The following is a 20,894-nucleotide window of genomic DNA, read 5'->3' as shown; positions in this document are numbered from 1 at the left end:
AACTGTCTGATCCTTGCACGAAGCACGTAGAAGTTTCCAGTCATTTTGCTGATTAAACTAAAAGACCATTTCAAGCATATTATATGGGTTATTTCTCAATCTAAGTAGCAAGATAGGTCCCTGCAGGGGAATTGTATTGATGCTTGGATATGTTAGCATGTTAGCTAAGTAAGGACATAGAATGTTGGGAATTATTAGGAAAGGAATTTATTGCTCCGTGGTGCGACTGCACCTTGAATACTGTGTTCAGTTCTGGTCACCGCATCTCATAAAAGATATAGCGGAATTTGAAAAGGTACAGAGAAGGGTGACAAAAATGATAAAGGGGATGGAATGACTTCCCTATGAGGAAATGCTAAAGCAGCTGGGGCTCTACAGCTTGGAAAAGAGACGGCTGAGAGGAGATGCGATAGAGGTAAATACTGAGTGGAGAGGAACGGGTAGATGTGAATCGCTTGTTCGCTTTTTCCAAAAATACTAGGACTAGGGGGCAAGCAAAGAAGCTACTAAGTTGTACATTTTAAACAAATCAGAGAAAATATTTCTGCACTCAGCGAGTAATTAAACTCTGGCATTCGTTGACAGATTGTGGTAAAAGCAGTTAGCTTAGCAGGGTTTAAAAAAGGTTTGGCTAATTTTCTAAAAGAAAAGTCCATAAGCCATTATTAAGATGATTAAATCCACTGCATATTTTAGGATAAGCAGCATAAAATGTATCTTAATGTACAAATCAAGGTAGGGGTCTGTGCTGGGTCCGTTGCTTTTTAATGTATTTATAAATGACCTAGAGATGGGAATAACTAGTGAGGTAATTAAATTCGCCGATGACACAAAATTATTCAGGGTCGTCAAGTCGCAGGAGGAATGTGAACGATTACAGGAGGACCTTGCGAGACTGGGAGAATGGGCGTGCAAGTGGCAGATGAAGTTCAATGTTGACAAGTGCAAAGTGATGCATGTGGGTAAGAGGAACCCGAATTATAGCTACGTCTTGCAAGGTTCCGCGTTAGGAGTTACGGATCAAGAAAGGGATCTGGGTGTCGTCGTCGATGATACGCTGAAACCTTCTGCTCAGTGTGCTGCTGCGGCTAGGAAAGCGAATAGAATGTTGGGTGTTATTAAGAAGGGTATGGAGTCCAGGTGCGCGGATGTTATAATGCCGTTGTATCGCTCCATGGTGCGACCGCACCTGGAGTATTGTGTTCAGTACTGGTCTCCGTATCTCAAAAAAGATATAGTAGAATTGGAAAAGGTACAGCGAAGGGCGACGAAAATGATAGTGGGGATGGGACGACTTTCCTATGAAGAGAGGCTGAGAAGGCTAGGGCTTTTCAGCTTGGAGAAGAGACGGCTGAGGGGAGATATGATAGAAGTGTATAAAATAATGAGTGGAATGGATCGGGTGGATGTGAAGCGACTGTTCACGCTATCCAAAAATACTAGGACTAGAGGGCATGAGTTGAAGCTACAGTGTGGTAAATTTAAAACGAATCGGAGAAAATTTTCTTCACCCAACGTGTAATTAGACTCTGGAATTCATTGCCGGAGAACGTGGTACGGGCGGTTAGCTTGACGGAGTTTAAAAAGGGGTTAGATAGATTCCTAAAGGACAAGTCCATAGACCGCTATTAAATGGACTGGAAAAATTCCTCATTTTTAGGTATAACTTGTCTGGAATGTTTTTACGTTTGGGGAGCGTGCCAGGTGCCCTTGACCTGGATTGGCCACTGTCGGTGACAGGATGCTGGGCTAGATGGACCTTTGGTCTTTCCCAGTATGGCACTACTTATGTACTTATGTACTTATGTACTTATGTACTTATGTAGCACATATGAGTTGTCTTGTTGGGCAGACTGGATGGACTGTGCTGGTCTTTTTCTGCCATCATCTACTATGTTACTATGTATGTTTTGGGATCTTGCCAGGTACTTGTGACCCGGATTGGCCACTACTGGGTTTGATGGACCTTCGGTCTGTCCCAGTATGGCAATGCTTACGTTCTTATGTTCTTAGCTGTGCTTTTGACCTGTTAATGAGTGTTTTCTCAGCTTGGATTAAAGTTACACTGGTGCTGGACTAGGCTGATACTTCATATAAAGGGGCGATTCTATAACACAAGCCTTAATGTTGATGTGTCCATTATGGGGTAGATTCAGAAAAGTACTACTACTACTACTACTTAACACTTCTAAAGCGCTACTAGGTTTACGCAGTGCTGTACAAATTAAACATGGAAGTACAGTCCCTGCTCAAGGAGCTTACAATCGAAAAGACAGGTGAACAATCTAAAGACAAGTGTAGAGTCAATCTGATAGGGCATACTATATTTCTCGAAAGGTTAGGTGCTGAAAGCAGCATTGAAGAGGTGAGTTTTAAGCAGAGATTTGAAGATGGGTAGGGAGGGGGCTTGGCGTAGGGGTTGAGGAAGATTGTTCCAGGCATAGGGTGAGGCAAGGCAGAATGAGCGGAGCCTGGAGTTGGCAGTGGTGGAGAAGGGTACTGAAAGGAGGGATTTGTCCTGTGAGCGGAGGTTACGGGCGGGAACATAGGGGGAGATGAGGGTACAGAGGTAGTGAGGAGCCGCAGACTGGGTGCATTTGTAGGTAAGGAGGAGAAGCTTGAATTGTATGCGGTATCTGATTGGAAGCCAGTGAAGTGACTTGAGGAGAGGGGTGATATGAGTATATCGGTTCTGGCGGAATATAAGACGTGCGGCAGCGTTCTGAACGGATTGAAGGGGGATAGATGGCTAAGGGGGAGGCCGGTGAGGAGTAAGTTGCAGTAGTCGAGGCGAGAGGTAATGAGAGCATGGACGAGACTTTGTGTGGTGTGCTCAGAGAGGAAAGGGCGAATTTTGCTGATGTTGAAGAGGAAGAAGCGACAGGTCTTGGCAGTCTGTTGGATATGCGCAGAGAAGGAGAGGGAGGAGTCGAAGATGACTCCGAGGTTGCGGGCAGATGGGACGGGGAGGATGAGGCTGTTATCAACTGAGATAGAGAGTGGAGGAAGAGGAGAAGTGGGTTTAGGTGGAAAGACGAGGTGCTCGGTTTTGGACATGTTCAGCTTCAGGTGGCGGTTGGACATCCAGGCAGCAATGTCGGATAAGCAGGCCGATACCTTGGCCTGGGTCTCCGCGGTGATGTCTGGTGTGGACAGATATAGCTGGGTGTCATCAGCATAAAGATGATACTGAAAACCATGAGATCAGTGAGCCTAGGGAAGAGGTGTAGATTGAGAAGAGAAGGGGTCCAAGGACAGATCCCTGGGGAACACCGACAGCGGGATGGGGGTGGAGGAAGATCCATGAGAGTGAACTCTGAAGGGGCGGTGGGAGAGATAGGAGGAGAACCAGGAGAGGACAGAGTCCTGGAACCCAAATGAGGACAGTGTGGCAAGAAGTAAATCATGATTGATAGTGTCAAACGCAGCGGATAGATCGAGAAGGATGAGGATGGAATAGTGGCCATTGGATTTGGCGAGGAGCAGGTCATTGCAGACTTTAGAGAGTGCTGTTTCTGTCGAGTGTAGAGGGCGAAAACCGGATTGAAGTGGATCGAGGATGGCATGAGAGGAGAGAAAATCAAGGCAGCGACTGTGAACGTCGCGCTCAAGTATTTTGGAGAGGAAGGGTAGGAGAGAGATGGGGCGGTAGTTGGAGGGGCAGGTAGGGTCAAGTGATGGGTTTTTTTTAGGAGAGGTGTGACTACGGCGTGCTTGAAGGTGTCAGGGACAGTTGCAGTGGAGAGAGAAAGGTTAAGGATGCGACAGATGGAGGGGATGACAGTATGGGAGATGGTGTTAAGTAGGTTGGTGGGGATGGGATCGGAGGAACAGGTGGTGCATTTCGAGGAGGAAAGAAGGCGGGAGGTTTCATCCTCGGTGATCTCAGGAAAGGAGGAGAAAGAGGCCATGGTTGGTTGGTTGTTGGTGGATAGGGCTACAGGCTGAAGAGGAGGTGGTGGCTTGGTAGTGAACTCAAGGTTGATCTTTTGCACCTTGTCACGGAAGTAGTCAGCCAGTGATTGAGGAGAAAGTGAAGGGGGAGTGGGAGCGGGAGGCACTTTGAGGAGGGAGTTAAGGGTGGTGAAGAGACGACGAGGGTTGGAGCGGAGAGAATTGGTCAATTGGGTGTAATAGTCCTGTTTTGCAAGGAATAGGGAGGAATGGAAGGAGGATAGCATGAATTTGTAGTGAAAGAAGTCTGAATGGGTACGAGATTTCCTCCAGAGGCGTTCAGCGGATCGGGTGCAGGAGCGAAGGTAACGGATGCAAGGGGTCAGCCAAGGCTGGGGGTTAGTACGCTTTGTGGGACGGGAGGTAGATGGAGCGAGGGTGTCCAAAGCAGAGGAGAGAGCGGCATTGTAAGCGGAGACCGCTTTGTCTACAGTTTCGGAGGACATGATGGAGAGGAGGAGATTAGAGATACTAGAGGATAAAGTGGGGGGGTCAATAGCCTGGAGATTCCTGGAGGTGGTGGTTAAAGTTGGACGGGGCAGAGGGGGGGGGGGGGGGGGGTGAAGAAGTGTAAATGTGATCAGGTGATGATCGGAGAGAGGGAGAGCAGAAGCGTGGAAATTGGAGGGTGAGCCGGAGGAGGAGAGGACGAGGTCAAGACAATGGCCGTCATGGTGAGTAGGGGTGGTGGAGCACAGCTGGAGGTTGAAGGAGGATGTTAGGGTGAGGAACTTAGAAGCGTTAGGGTTGGATGGGTCATCAGCGTGTATGTTAAAGTCTCCGAGAATGAGGGACGGAGATGAGGGTTCAAGAAAGACGGAAAGCCAAGCATCAAAGTCGGTGAGGAAGGAAGAGAAGGATTTATCAGGGGGGCGGTAGATGACTGCGACTCTGAGTGGCAGCGGGTAGAATAGCCGGATGGAGTGGGCTTCAAAGGATGAGAAGCAGTGAGACTGCGGTAGGGGGAGGGGTGGAAACTACAGGAGGGCGAGAGTAGTAACCCAACGCCTCCACCTCGGCCAACTGGGCTGGGAGTGTGGGAGAAGCGATAACCTCCATGGCAGAGGGCCGCGACTGAGGCCGAGTCTTCCGGGGAGATCCAGGTTTCGGTTAGGGCGAGCAGTTGAAGGGAGCGAGAGAGGAAGAGATCGTGGGTGAAGGGCAGTTTGTTGCAGACTGAGTGGGCATTCCACAAGGCGCATGAGAAGGGGAGGGAAGAGGGGGGGGAGGAGGGGAATAGAGACGAGATTGGAGACATCCCGGAATCGTTCGCATGGATAGGACGGGGACAGGTGAGGGGGACCTGGATTAGGGTTAATGTCTCCCACGGATAGCAGGAGGAGGAGCAAGAGAATGCGGAGGAGGGTGGGGTAGGTCGGGCGGCGAAGGCGACGAAGAAGGGGTGGACTTAGGAGGAATGGGGATGGGTTAATGGCAGTAAGGAAGTGTTGAAGGTTAAGAGCTAGGAAGGGAGGAGGGGGACAAGTGGGATGGTGAGGTGGTGGGGGATGAGGGTGAATAGGGTATTGCCATGGCGGGCAGGGCGGGAGTGGTAGACAGTGGGAGTGGGGGGGAAAGAAGATTAGGAAGGGACAGGGCAAGGAAGAGGAAGAGGGCATCTAAAGTTAGGCGCCGGGATACAGCATGCCAAGTATGGACTCTATAATGGTAATCATGTACATATAGAATACGAGTGTAACTCTGCTCGTAAGCGCCAAACTTTAGATGTGAGCAGTTATACCATATCTACCTAGGACTAGGGGGCATGCGATGAAACTACAGTGTAGTAAATTTAAAACAAATTGGAGAAAAAGTTTCTTCACCCAACGCATAATTAAACTCTGGAATTCGTTGCCGGAGAACGTGGTGAAGGCGGTTAGCTTAGCAGAGTTTAAAAAGGGGTTAGACGGTTTCCTAAAGGACAAGTCCATAAACCACTACTAAATGGACTTGGGAAAAATCCACAATTCCAGGAATAACATGTATAGAATGTTTGTACGTTTGGGAAGCTTGCCAGGTGCCCTTGGCCTGGATTGGCCGCTGTCGTAGACAGGATGCTGGGCTCAATGGACCCTTGGTCTTTTCCCAGTGTGGCATTGCTTATGTACTTATGTAAAGGCTAGTGTGAGTGCTTGTGCCTAATTGTAAGCAGTTAGGCACATACCCCCCAGTGTTCAGCTGGCAGCGCGGTTAGCTGCTGCCGTCTAGGGTCACTGACCCTAGATATTCAACTCTAGATTTCCCAGATATTCAATGCCAGGCCATATCCGATGATCGGCTTTGAGTATCCAGTTTCAGCTGCGGCAACTTAACTGGCTAAGCAAATATTCAGAAACAAAACAAAACTGTCCAGGACTTAAAACTAAGGCGTTTTGAGCTAGGCCTGTTTTTATAATGAATGAGACCCAAAAAGGTGCCCTAAATGGCCAGATGACCACTGGAGGGAATCAGGGATGACCTCCCCTTACTCCCCCAGTGGTCACTAACTCCCTCCCACCCCGAAAAAATGTGATTAAAAATATTACTTGCCAGCCTCAGATGTTATACTCAGGTCCATTAAAGCAACATGCAGATCCTTGGAGCAGTTTTTAGTGGGTGCAGTGCACCTCAGGCAGGCGGACCCAGGCCCACCCCCCCTACCTGTTAAAACTTGTGGTGGTAAATGTGAGTCCTCCAAAACCCACCCGAAACCCACTGTACCCACATGTGGGTGCCCCCTTCACCCTTTAGGGCTATGATAGTGGTGTACAGTTGTAGGGAGTGGGTTTTGGGGGGGTTGGGGGGGCTCAGCACCAAAGGTAAGGGAGCTATGCACCTAGGAGCAATTTGTGAAGTCCACTGCAGTGCCCCCTAGGGTGCCCGGTTGGTGTCCTGGCATGTCAGGGGGACCAGTGCACTACGAATGCTGGCTCCTCCCATGACCAAAGGGCTTGCATTTGGTCATTTTTGAGATGGGCGTCCTCAGTTTCCATTATCGGCGAAAACCGAGGTTGTCCATCTCTACATTTGACCATCTGAACATTTAGGTCGACCATCTCTTAGGTCGACCTAAATATTGAGATTTGGGCGTCCCGACCACATTATCGAAACGAAAGATGGACGCCCATCTTGTTTTGATAATACAGGATGCCCCGCCCCTTCGCGGGGGCATTCTCAGAGATGGGCGCCCTTAGAGATGGGTGTCCCCCGTTCGAAAATGCCCCTCTTTGTGTAAAACATCCAAAGTTGGACATAGACACATATGTCATATCGAAAATGCCCCTCCACGTCACCTAGGTGATACCTTATGGAATAGCACCTAGTGCATGTAGATATCTGTGAATTTCATTGTGTCTTTGATGTGTTTAACTGGTGCCTACCTCCAGGTGCCTTTTTATAAAATTTCCCCCTATGTTTTTTAATAAACTGTTGAGAGCTTTACACCATTCCTCGGATTCTATATATAGTTGCCTAGATTTGTGCTGTAAAACTTGGGTGTGTTCCCAAGATGCACATGCAAATAACGAGCCAATTAACGTCAATAATTGGGGGCACACATTAAAATTGTCATGCGCATCTAGCTATATACTACTCTATAAGGCTTGGTGCCTAACTCTAATACAGTAATACCTCGGTTTTCGTTGAGTTCGGTTATCGTTAATTTCGGTTTTCGTCAATTTTTTCCGTGAAAAATTTGTCTCGGATTTCGCCGGCGTGCCCACGTGACCTCGATGCTAATTTTGTGAAAACAAAGGGCAACCCACACGTTCTCCTGCTCAGAAATAATTGCCTCGGTTTTCGTCGGTTTCGGATTTCACCAATTGTTTTCGGACGGATTATCGACGAAAACCGAGGTATCACTGTAGTATGTAACTCAAAAGGGGTGTGGCCATGGGCATGTCAGGTCATTGTTATGGGCATTGTTACAGCATACTGCCTCAGCGCGCCTAATCAAGTTTCAGCAAGGGTAAGTCTGCCACCCAAATTTAGACATAGGAATTGACGCTAAGCATGATTTTATAAAGGGCACACGTCCTTTATGGGATCACGCTTAGAACTGATTTTTTTTCCAGCACCAAATTTTGAGCACCGCTTATAGAATTCCCCCCCTCCCCTTTTTGTAGAAGTTGGACATTGAGTTTAAGAATGAACGCATTTGTATGTTTATACTTATAGGAAGATAAATGACTGAAATTTTAAATGGGGTGTAGGCCAAATGGTGACATTATCCCATGGAGTCTTGCCTTGACCTAATTGTTGACTACATAAATCATTTCTGATACCTTCTTGTATTTTCAATGTTGTTTCTCTAAATTCAGATTGGGTAATTGAAAACTGTGTTTTATTGTTTTCTGGGTGATATTATTATTGTACATAATAGGGGCCCTATTTACTAAGCAGTGTTATAGGTGTGTTAATGTTTTTAATGTGCGTTAACCATGTACATTCGTACAATATCCCTATAGGCGCCTACATGGTTAGTGTTCGCGCTAAGTGTAGGCGCGCTAAAAAAAACTAATGCACCTTAGTAAACAAGGCTCTGGGTCTCTAATGCTTGCAGTTAGATCTCATACATATTCATCATGCCTATCCTGAGATTTCTGTGGGAGAATGAAGACAGAAACATAGATAATGACTACAGATATCTATAGGCCTTATGGCCTATCCAGTCTGACCATCCATATCAGCTGCTATCTCTTCTGCTCCCTGAGAAACCCAGTGTTCTTGCCTCACACTTTCTTGAATTCAGATACACCACCTCCCATCAGGAGGCAATTCCACACATCCACCAGCCTTTCCATGAAAGAAGTATTTCCTTAAATTACTCCCCTTTCAGTTTCATCCTGTGCCCCCTCATTCCAGAGCTTCCTTTCAGTTGAAAGAAATTTGTCTTCTGTGCAGTGATGATCCTAGGTCGGCTGCCACCCGGGGCGGATCGCCAGTGCGCACCCCCCCCCCCCCCCCCGGGTGCAGCATGACCCCCCCCTGGTGCAATGACACCCCCCCCCCCCCCCCAGCGCATCAATCCCCCCTCCCCCCCGGGTGCATTCTTGGCTGCTGGTAGCAGCCACGCGGCTCTCGGCTCCACTGGCTTCCTGCTCCCTCTGCCTCGGAACAGGAAGTAACCTGTTCCGGGGCAGAGGGAGCAGGGAACCAGCAGAGCCGACAGGTGCGTGGCTGCTCTCTTCACCCCTCCAGCGGCGTGCACCCAGGGCGGACCGCCCCCACCACCTCGCCCTTGGTACGCCTTTGCTTCTGTGCATTGATGCCACTAAAGACCTTAAATGTCATATCTCCCCTCTTCCATCTTTCTTCCAAATTATACATACTGAGATCTTTAAGTCTGACCTTACATGTTTTATGAATAGGAGCACTGACCATGTTAATAGCTTCCTCTGGATAAGCTCCATCCTGTTTGTATCTTTTTGTAGGTGCAGTCTCCAAAATTGTACAAAGTGCTCGAAATGGGGTCTCACCAGAGACTTATACAGAGGCATTAGCACCTTCTTTTTCCTGCTGGCCATTCCTCTCCCTGTGCACCCAAGCATCTTTCTGACTTTTTCCATCACCTGTTTGGCCATCTTAAGATTATCAAATATGATCACCCCCAAGTCTTCTCCTCTTCTGTGCACAAGTGTTCTTTACCCCCTAAACTGTACCATTTCCTTGGGTTTTCACAGACTAAATGCATGATCCTGCATTTTTTAGCATTAAAGTCTAGCTCCAAAATTCTAGAGCATTCTCCAAGCTTCACTGGATCCCTCCTCATATTATCTACACCATCAGGGGTGTCTGCCCTATTATTTGGTATATTCACAAAGAGGCAAACCTTACTAGAAAGTCCTTCTGCAATATCACTCACAAATGTTACGCCCCCTCACCTGTTCTCTGTGGTCTCCAGCAGCATTCCATAGAAAGAAGGATCTGTTTTCTTTCTGGAAACCCAGCACTTCCTTTATAGCTTGCAAGAGGGTGCTGACTGATGTCTTCACTTCCTTTTGGGTTGGCTGCGTAGTGTCAACGTGGCTGCAACCCAAGGGCTCACCCTGAGTCGTGACAGATTGCAAAGGCCATGAGCTCGGGTGAGTCACCCACCCTGCAGCTGCTCCAGCAGCTGGCCCTCTAGCTCCACAACTTTCTGATTCTGTTCAGGATCTAACTAGCTGCATGGACCAGCTCCAGCATCTCCAGGACCTCGCCCAGGTGGTCAAGCAGCAACGGACTCAACTTCGACAGATTATGGAAACCCTTCAGAGAGTCTGTGCTCAGCTTGCGGTGATGCAAATTGCAGGTTCTCCAGTTCTGAATCTGCCTCCAGGATCTGCTGCAGTGGTGCCACCTCTGGCTTACCCGGTGTCTCAGCCTCTACTCTCGGCACCACCACGCTTTGATGGGAACTCCAAGGTGTGCGAGGATTTATTAACCAGTGTTTGATGAACTTTGAACTACAGCCCTCTAGCTTTCCTTCGGATCAAGTCAAGATTACCTTTATTGTCTCTCTCCTTTCTGGGCAAGTACTGGCTTGGGCTGCACCCCTGTGGAAACAGAATGACCCGCTTGTGTCCAACTTGGCTGTCTTCCTCACACTCTTCCAGCAGGTATTTGAAACTCTGGGGCATCTGTCCTTGGCAGCTTCCGAGCTCCTGCATCTATGTCAAGGGGCCCTAACTGTGGGCCAGTATGCCATTCAATTCCGGACCCTGGTTTCTGAAATACAGTAGAATCAGGAGTCCCAGGTGGCCGACTGTTGGCAGGGTCTGGCGGGCCACATTAAGGATGAACTGATGGGACGGAATCTCTCCACTAGTTTTGGATGACCTGGTTTTCCTATGCATCAAGGTGGAAATCCTCTTTCAAGAGAGGGGTAAGGAATGTGCCACTCTACATGCTTGATGCCCCAGTTCCAGGATCTCTCAGACTCAGAAAAAGAAGACCCCATGCAAATAGGGCATTCTTCACTTTCAGAGGAAGAGAAAGACATCGGAGAGTGCAGAATCTCTGTCTATACTCTGTGGACCTGGGACATTATGCTAAGTGATGTCCCAGGAAACTGGGACTAGTTCCAGACCTAGGTGGGGGAGATGTCTCTAGGTCCTTCCCGAGTTGTTCCGACCTCCCTCTGTACTCTCCCTGTCTCAATTCTATGGGACAATAACTAGATCGTAGTCCAAGCTCTCCTTGATTCTGACTGATATGCCAGTGTGATATTTCTGTGAATCCCCTCAGAGAACTCTTTTACGTTTCCTCGGTCAAGAGAAGATAGAGTTTCATGTACTCCCCAGATCTGTCCATCAGGTCATTTTGGGCCTTCCCTGGTTGCAGAAACATGAACCTCATACTGACTGGCACTCTGGTGACATTGTAGCCTGGGGTTCGACTTGTTCTCAGTCTTGCTTAATGTCTGTTCAACCTCAGCTAAGCCTTCCAACGTTGGATTCCCCCCAGGGCGAAGCCTTCCACCTTGGAATTCCGATCCAACACAGACCCTGCAAAGATTCTTGCTGTCTCCCAGATAATTGTACTGCCGGAGAGAACTCCAGACCCCAAACGGTCAAGAAAGTAGACCATGCACGGGACATGCAACTTCAAATAAATAAATATAGTAATTAAGAACCAATGCTAATTGGGTTTTATAGCAATATTATATAATTTGTTTTGTTTATCATGTTGGAAGGATTGTGTGTTACATATGAAGATGTTATTGTGTGTGTATTCTGGAAACCGCCTAGAATTGCGTGGTCTCCAGCAGCATTCTATGCAAAGAAGGATCTGTTTACTTCCTGGAAACCCATCACTTCCTTTATAGCTCTGCAAGAGGTCGCTGGCTGATGTCATCATTTTCTGTTTGTTAGTATTTATGGAGGTTCCTGTCTCCTAGTCAGTGCCTTTGCAGCAGATTTCCTACAGCTGTCTAATGTGTGTTGCAGCCTTGTTCCAGTTTGTCTCCTGTTCCTGCCTATCTTGTTCTAGCCCTGCTCCGTGTTCCAACCTTGTTCCTGCCCTGCTTCCTGCTTTGCTCCAGCCCTGTCTTCCAGATCCAGCCTATCTACAAGCTCCAGTCCCTTCTTCATTCCAGCCTTGCTGAGGTGTCTCGCCCGCTGCCAGTTGGGGCCTAGCCAGCTCTCAGGTTGGCTAGGTAGTGTCAACTCGGCTGTGGCCCAAGGGCTCATTCCAAGTCGTGACAACAAAAATGTTAAAAAGAGTCAGACCACAGACCAACCCCTACAGCATACCACTGGTAACCTCTCTTTCCTCAGAGTGAATTCCATGTACCACTACCCTCTGTCACCTTCCTCTTAACCAGTTTCTAACACAGTCAATCACTGTAGGGTCCATACCAAGGGTAACTCAGTTTATTTATCATTCACCTATGCTGTGACAAAGCATTTGTTAAAAATCTATGTATGCCACATCTGGCTCTCTCCTTATATCCAACTATTTAGTCATCCGGACAAAGAAATTAATCAGATATATCTGAGAAGACCTACCTCTAGTAAAGCCATGGTAGATTCCAGAAACCTCGCTTTCCTCTGTTTTAGAAGTATTTCCATTAATTTACTCACCACATAGGTCAAACTAGCCGGCCTGTAGGTCCCAACATCCTTTTTGTGTCCTCTTTTTTTGGAGAGGAACCCCATCTTCCCTTCTTCATTCCTCTGGAACCACTCCAGACTCTAAAGAAGCCCTGAAAAGGTCAGAGATACAGAATGTCCCTAAGTTCCTTCAGTACCCTCAGATGTATCCCATCTGGCCTGATGGCTTCGTCAACCTTTAGTTCAGCTAGCTCCTCAGGAACACAGAGTCTTCTAAAAATTGGTCAAGGTCTACCACACTTCCATTCCTATGAACATTTGTCTTCTGCAATCCTACTCTTCCTTTCTCTGTGAACAAAGACAGAAATATTTGTTTGAGAACTGCTAATTACTTACATTAAATTTTTTTCATATATATACAGATATTGAAGGATTGATAGAAACAATGGCCACCGGTGCCTAAAGGTCAGAATTGGGACAGTGAAATACAGGGCCGCCAAGAGACAAAGCTGGGCCCAGGACAAACAATCTCTGGGGCCCTTCCACTGCTGCAGTCACCCCCCACCCCCGGTAGCTGCTACAACTACCGCCCCCTTCCCACAACAGTGATTGAGAGAGGCTTCTCTGCTGGCCACGGGCCCTTCTTGTTGCCATGTACCACCTATGCAGAAACAGGAAGTTATTTCACAGGAGGCGGGACACAGCAGGAAGAAGCACCTGTGGCTGACAGAGCAGTCTTTCTGAATCAATGGTGCAGGGAGGCCGAGCCCAGGGAATCTTCCCCTCTGCCCACCCCCCTCCCACCTCAGCAGCCCTGTTGAAATATAGAAGTTCTATAAACACATCTGTGGTCAATGCTGTGATTTCCTGTTAAGGAGTTTCCATAAAAAAGATTAACAAGGGGCTTTGTTCCTATTCATCACAGAATCATTGCTTTCAAATCCATAAAATATTTTTTGTTTTGAGGGGTGGGGGGAGGGTGCAATATTCAGCCTGCAGTTTTTAAGCCACTGTCAGCTGTGGGCTGAATTAAGCCTAGATATCCTATGTTAGACCATGTTCAAACCCCAGCATGAAATATATGGGTCCGTGTTCTGATTCGGAAAGTATTCGGATACGGCTGATGTTCAGTGCCATACCCAACTACCCAACCAGGCAAAATTAAGTCCGCCTTTTGCACAGTCCAACTTATCCAGTAAGGTATGTGAGCATTGGTGCAGAACATCGCAGGTACATGCATATCTCCTGGCCCTGGACCACCAACTTCTGACTGACCAGAGTCTCCACCAGTATTTAGCAGCGCTGAGTCAAGTGTGATGTAACTAGGCAGAAGCCTCCCCTACCTGGTTAAATCACCTAAGGGCCCTTTTACTAAGGTGCGTAGGCACCTACGCGTGTCCAACGTGCGCCAAACTGGAACTACCACCTGGCTACTGCGTGCCCCGGGCGGTAATTCTACTTTTGACGCGTGTCGAAAATATTTTCTACCACGTGGTGCTTACCCGGCAGTAATCGGCAGTTTACGCACACTGGCCGCTTACTGCTTGGTTAGCGCGCGAGACCTTACCGCTAAGTCAATGGGTGGCAGTAAGGTCTCAGGCCAAAAAAACACGCTGGTTTTAATTTTGCCGCACATCCATTTTTGGCCGCACTGAAAAAAAATGACCCGCACGCGTTCAAAACATGCGCCTACACCAGCGCAGGCCACTTTTAGGGGGGCCTTAGTAAAATGGCCGTTTGGGTTGAATGTGATCTGGGTTTACTGTTTGTTCTATAGCATTTGTTTGTTAATTATCACGCAGTTTTTCCAACCCATGACAAATACATTCCAACAATTTGTTTTGCCTAGGGCATGTACATTAAGTCAACCTATGATGGACTCCATGTCATTACAGGAACCACAGAAAATGTAAGTAGATGTTTTATTCCATTCATTTGAAGTACTGGAAAGGGAAAACCGAACCCAGTTTCACAATCACATATTACCCTGTTTCAGATAAAAAAAAAGTTTTTCTTTGCATGTATTTTCTCCTCTCTCCGCTGCTTTCCCGCAATTCCCTCAAACGTCTGGGAGTAGCCATGTTCTGAACAGTGTCACAAATCGTCTCGCCTGTTAGATCTGATCAGTGCATGCCAGGAGAGATGATGAATGACACCGTTTACACTCACGCAGTCTTCAGGAAATCCATAAAGTCTTTTTTTTTTAAATCCATTATAGGAAATTCAGTTTTCTGAAGGATCTCAATTACAGGCTAGATGCATTTGGATTTTTCCTATAGACATAGGGAGGGTAATTGTGTAATAGTGTGGTCACTGTAGATGCTGATTATGGGGTTTATTTTACGCCTACCTATAGAAAAGACGGTATCTACTTTTCTTTATAGAACACTTCACAAACGTTCAAAAATGCGCATGTATTAAGCATGATCATGTACATTACTACTACTACTTATCATTTCTATAGCGCTACTAGACGTACGTAGCGCTGTACACCCGAACATGAAGAGACAGTCCCTGCTCAACAGAGCTTACAATCTAATTAGGACAGACAAACAGTCCAGATAAGGACAAAGAGTAGCAAGATTCCGGAATCCCAAAGAGTAGCAAGATTCTGTGCGGAATCCCAAAGAGTAGCAAGATTCCGGAATCCCAAAGACTACTACTACTTATCATTTCTATAGTGCTACTAGACGTACGCAGCGCTATACACTTGAACATGAAGAGACAGTCCCTGCTCGACAGAGCTTACAATGTAATTAGGACAGCCAAACAGGACAAAAAAGAGATAGGGGAATATTAAAGTGAGGATGATAAGATAAGGGTTCTGAACAAGTGAGTAAGGGTTAGGAGTTAAAAGCAGCATCAAAAAGGTGGGCTTTTAGCTTAGATTTGAAGACGGCCAGACATGGAGCTTGATGTCCCGGCTCAGGAAGTCTATTCCAGGCATATGGTGCAGCAAAGATAAAAGGAACGGAGTCTGGAGTTAGCAGTGGAGGAGAAGGGTGCAGATAAGAGAGATTTACCCAGTGAACGTAGTTCCTGGGGAGGAATGTAGGGAGAGATGAGAGTGGAGAGGTACTGAGGAGCTGCAGAGTGAATGCATTTATAGGTCAATAAGAGGAGTTTGAACTGTATGCGGAAACAGATAGGAAGCCAGTGAAGTGACTTGAGGAGAGGGCTAATATGAGCATAACGACCCTGGTGGAATATTAGTCGTGCAGCAGAATTTTGAACAGATTGAAGAGGAGAGAGATGGCTAAGTGGGAGACCTGTGAGAAGCAAGTTGCAATAGTCTATAGCTGGTATAAATGCCTGCACCTCGATGTTAACATGGAATCTACCATACCTGTGCGCTCTGTCCATGCTCCGCTCAAACTCCGCTCAAGCCTACGGCCACTAGCAATGCATGTTCCATTTCCTCTAGTCGGTATTCTGTAAGAGGTCATTTACTTGAGTAAGCAGGGGCAGCCCAAGACAATCTGCCGCCTGAGGCAAGAAATGAGCTGCCGTCCCGGCTCCTCCGCCGCCGCCGTTCTTCCTTCTCCAGCCCCCTTCCCCAAAATTACCTTTTCTTTTATGTTCTTGTTTTTCAAAAGAATGCGGCAATAGAGACTCTCATAGACTGTCTTGCCGCCGGTCATGGTCCCTTCTCTCTACTGCGGTCGGTCCGCCTCTCTGACGAACTTTCCTGTTTCCTCAGAGGCGGGCCCACCCGCAGTAGACAGGCCTTCCTGGACTGGCGGCAGGGCAGCCTATGGGAATCGATGCCACCACCCACGTTTGAAAAACAAGAACAGAAAAAAAAAGGTAATTTCAGGGAAGGGGTTTGGGGAGGGAAGGGCAGGGGGGCGATGCCACCTCACAAGAGTGCTGCCTGAGGCCCCGGCCTAAGTGGCCACCTACAGGTGTGAACAGGGCCGCCGGACCCGGGACAAGGCCACCCCCGGGCCCCCCCCCCCACCCGAGGTCGCCGGGCCCCCCCCCCCCCCCCCCCTCCACCCGCTACCGGGCCCAGAACTAACCTTAAGCCTCCTTCTTTCACTTTGCGCAAGCAGCAGCAGGGCAGACCTCTCCTCCTTCCTTCCGTGCCCCGCCCTCGCGGACGTTACGTCAGGCGAAGGCGGGACACGGAAGGAAGGAGTGGCCTGCCCTGCTGCTGCTTGCGCGAAGTGAAAGGAGGCTTAAGGTTAGTTCCGGAGCGAGGCGGGCGGGGCACACTGCAGCGGCGGCGCCGGGCCCCCCCGGAGGCCCGGGCCCGGGGACTTTTGTCCCCCCTGTCCCCCTCTCTCGGCAGCCCTGGGTGTGAATGACTACAATACTGCTATTTTCATGCCTTCCTGTTACGTAAAAGTAGATGGTGTGCAGAAGAACAGCGAAGATGACTCAAGGATGAGTGGACAACGTTCCATTCAGTAAAAACAGTTTAGTACAGATTGTTCAGGACTCGACACTGCTGTGTTTCGGCTGGCTAGGCCTGCATCAGGAGTCTCATATGTCAAATAAGGTCATCCACTTGTTGAATTGTCCGTCACGATGCAAAGGGATAATGAAACGTGTGCTCCAATATTGCAAAACCTTTGTTAGCAGTAACTCCGAGAGTGAACTCCTGATGCAGGCCTAGCCGGCCAAAACACAGCTGTGTCGAGTCCTGAACAATCTGTAATAAACTGTTTTTACTGATTGGAACATTGTCCACTCATCCTTTAGTCATCTTCGCTGTTTTGCTGCACTCTGTGTATCCTGCGGAGACTTGTTTATTCTGTGTATACATCGGCGTAAAAGTAGATGACATCCTTATACAATTATTCCCAAAGCCTAATTTTATAAATTAGTTTCCACATGGGAAACATTTCTGTTCAGACGCTCTCCTCGCCTGTAAGACCAATTTTTATTATCCCTATTAAAAATGTGCATTAAACTTGTAAACCGCTTAGAAGTAATAACCCTTTAGTGCTATATCAAGTAATAAAGAAACTTAAATCTTGATTGTTTAATTCTTTGTTTTCTTATCAAGCGATATCTATTTGGCATGGTTTACCTACTACTATCAAAGCAAAACAAAATTATTTACCTTTTCCTAAGAAATCGAAAACTTTTCTATTTGATAAATTTTGATCAATTTATATACGGTTACTTATTTAATATGAATATTCTTGTTAAATATTTAGGGGCCCTTTTACTAAGCCTATACATGACCCTTGCGGTAATTTCAATTTTGGCGCATGTCCGCAACGCATGTCTGAAAAATATTTTTTTATTTTCTAGCGTGCGGCAGCTACACGCGTCAAGTAGCATTTGACGCACGTAGACCATTACCGCGCAGTTACCATGTGAGACCTTACCGCTAGGTCAATAGCTTGCGGTAAGGTCTCAGACCCAAAATGGACGCACAGCAATTTTCATTTTGCCGCACATCTGTTTTCAGCAAAAAAAAAAAAAAAAAGGCATGTTTCTGTAGGTGCACAAAAAAAATAATTCTACATGCGCCCGAAACACGCGTCTACACAACTGCAGATCATATTTCAGCGCACCTTAGTAAAAGGACCCCTTAATGTTCTTTATGATTTTAAAATGTAATTCCCAGTGTCTGTATTGGTTTTGTTGGATTGTAATCTGCCCTGTGCCTTTTGCTGGGATTAAGCGGTAAATAAGTTACATATTGTATTGTATTGTATAAAGCATTTATGGCACATAAAAAATAGCTCATCTGAAACTGTGTGGCGGAATACATGCACACACTGTTGCACAAAGGTTTTGTTACGTTCTCGGGAGCATAGTTTGAGTGGAGCTGAGATGAAACAGAGAAACAATGATTATTATTATTATTATTTGTTGCGTTTGTACCCAACATTTTCCCACCTATTTGCAGGCTCAATGTGGCTTACATAGTACCGTCAAAGGAGTTTGCCCAGTCGGTTGATAACAAGTACAAGGTTGAAGAGTGATCGTATGAGGTATATGTGGAAGGTTGGGAGGGTTGAAGATTGCGTGTTGTCCAGTACGGTCAAGGCCATGCTGTGTTGGTGAAGAGGTTTACGTGGGGTTGTTGGGGTAGGCCTTTTTGAAGAGGTTGGTTTTTAGTGATTTTCTGAAGGTCTGGTGGTCATGGATTGTTTTCAGGGCTTTTGGAAGGCCATTCCATAGTTGTGCGCTTATGTAGGAGAAGCAGATAATGGCCAAATGGCCCATCCAGTCTGCCCATCCTCAGTAACCACTAACTCTTCCTTTCCTAAGGGATCCCACATGCCTGTCCCACGCTTCCTTAAATTCTGATACAGTCCTCGTCTCCACGACCTCCAGCGGTAGGCCATTTCATGCATCCACCACCCTTGCTGTGGAAGAGTATTTTCTTAGATTCTTCCTAAACCTATTTCCTCTTAACTGCAGTATACATTCTATTCTATTCCAGAGATTTATAACCGGGGCTGTTTTTGAGGGGGTACTTAGGGGTACTGAGTACCGGCACCTTTTCCATTGTCTGCTAAAATTGACCCATGGACCCCAAGTTTTAATGAAAGAGCTCAGGTTCTACACACCAATTCTGCCTTGTCATAGATTATGTGACTGGTCGCAGGGGACCTGGCTATTGTGGGGTGGGTCCCTCAGTGATCACCCCACCCCTGAAGGGTGGCCTAGCATTTGAGTATCGGCACCTCTTTTGCTAGAACAACGCACTGGATAAAAGGGACCCACGTGTAGGCCATTGTGACATCACTGATGAGGTTGGCTGTTAGCCATTGGTGGAATGAGGCATTATGACATCACATTATCAAAAGTGAGCCAAGCTAATTACAGGGCTTAACAGTAAAATAACATGTCTTAACAATAGCTCATGTTGATAAGCCCCCTAAATGAAAGAAAAAAGAAATGCCTGTAGAAATCAAAATCACTGCTACATGTGATAAAAGCAAGGCTCTGTTGAGGGGGTACTGAGTACCGGCACCTTTTCCAGTGTCTGCTAAAATTGACCCATGGACCCCAAGTTTTAATGAAAGAGCTCAGGTTCTACACACCAATTCTGCCTTGTCATAGATTATGTGACTGGTCGCAGGGGACCTGGCTATTGTGGGGTGGGTCCCTCAGTGATCACCCCACCCCTGAAGGGTGGCCTAGCATTTGAGTATCGGCACCTCTTTTGCTAGAACAAACGCACTGGATAAAAGGGACCCACGTGTAGGCCATTGTGACATCACTGATGAGGTTGGCTGTTAGCCATTGGTGGAATGAGGCATTATGACATCACATTATCAAAAGTGAGCCAAGCTAATTACAGGGCTTAACAGTAAAATAACATGTCTTAACAATAGCTCATGTTGATAAGCCCCCTAAATGAAAGAAAAAAGAAATGCCTGTAGAAATCAAAATCACTGCTACATGTGATAAAAGCAAGGCTCTGTTGAGGGGGTACTGAGTACCGGCACCTTTTCCAGTGTCTGCTAAAATTGACCCATGGACCACAAGTTTTAATGAAAGAGCTCAGGCTCAAGACACCAGTTCTGCCTTGTCATAGATTCTGTGACTGGTTGCAGGGGGCCTGGCTATTGTGGGGTGGATCCCTCAGTGATCACCCCACCCTTGAAGGGTGGCCTAGCATTTGAGTACCGGCACCTCTTTTGCTAGAACAAATGCACTGGATAAAGGGACCCACCTGTGGGTGATCAGGCCATTGTGACATCATTGATGAGGTTGGCTGTTAGCCATTGGTGGAATGAGGCATTATGACATCACATTATCAAAAGTGAGCCAAGTATAGAACAATCAAGCTAATTACAGGGGTTAACAGTAAAATAACGTCTTAACAATAGCTCATGTTGATAAGCCCCCTAAATGAAAGAAAATAGAGATGCCTGTAGAAATCAAAATCACTGCTACATGTGATAAAAGCAGGGCTTTTTTTGAGGGGGTACTGAGTACCGGCATCTTTTTCATTGTCTGCTAAAATTGACCCATGGACCCCAAGTTTTAATGAAAGAGCTCAGCCTCAACACACCAATTCTGCCTTGTCATAGATTCTGTGACTGGTTGCAGAGGGTCCTGGCTATTGTGGGATGAGTCCCTCAGTGATCACCCCACCCTTGAAGGGTGGCCTAGCAGTTGAGTACCGGCACCTTTTTTGCTAGAAAAAATGCACTGTTTATAACCCATGATATCCTCTAGAATTCAAGGTGGCTAACATAAAGTAAGACAATGTAGGTATAGTCCAAGCATATATATTTGATCAAAATCTATAATAATTAAAAAAAAAAACAAAATTTGAAAACATTGGCTCTTCAAATGTTTCCAAAAAATGAAAAAGACGGCAGTATTCTTAATGAAAGAAGTAAGCCATTCCAGATTTTATTAGCCTGGAATGAAAAGGAACTCTCCCTGAATTGTTTAGAGCATGGGTGTCCAATCTCCACACTTACTAGGTTTGGGTTTCAGGAT

General features: G+C 46.9%; 1 protein-coding gene across 1 annotated transcript in view; it reads left to right on the top strand.

Annotated features, from left to right (window-relative positions):
- CNKSR2 (connector enhancer of kinase suppressor of Ras 2) overlaps positions 1-20,894 on the top strand; it is a 659,600-nt gene that overhangs the window by 252,085 nt on the left and 386,621 nt on the right. Inside the window, exon 7 of the mRNA XM_030202257.1 lies at positions 14,317-14,376. Coding sequence (XP_030058117.1) covers positions 14,317-14,376 — 60 coding nt within the window. The remainder of the gene's footprint in view (positions 1-14,316; positions 14,377-20,894) is intronic.

The sequence above is a fragment of the Microcaecilia unicolor genome, chromosome 4 (assembly GCF_901765095.1).
Source record: "Microcaecilia unicolor chromosome 4, aMicUni1.1, whole genome shotgun sequence".
In the NCBI taxonomy this organism is placed as follows: Eukaryota; Metazoa; Chordata; class Amphibia; order Gymnophiona; family Siphonopidae; genus Microcaecilia; species Microcaecilia unicolor.
Note: the sequence above shows the minus strand (reverse complement) of the source record. Positions and strands in the feature narration are given on the sequence as shown.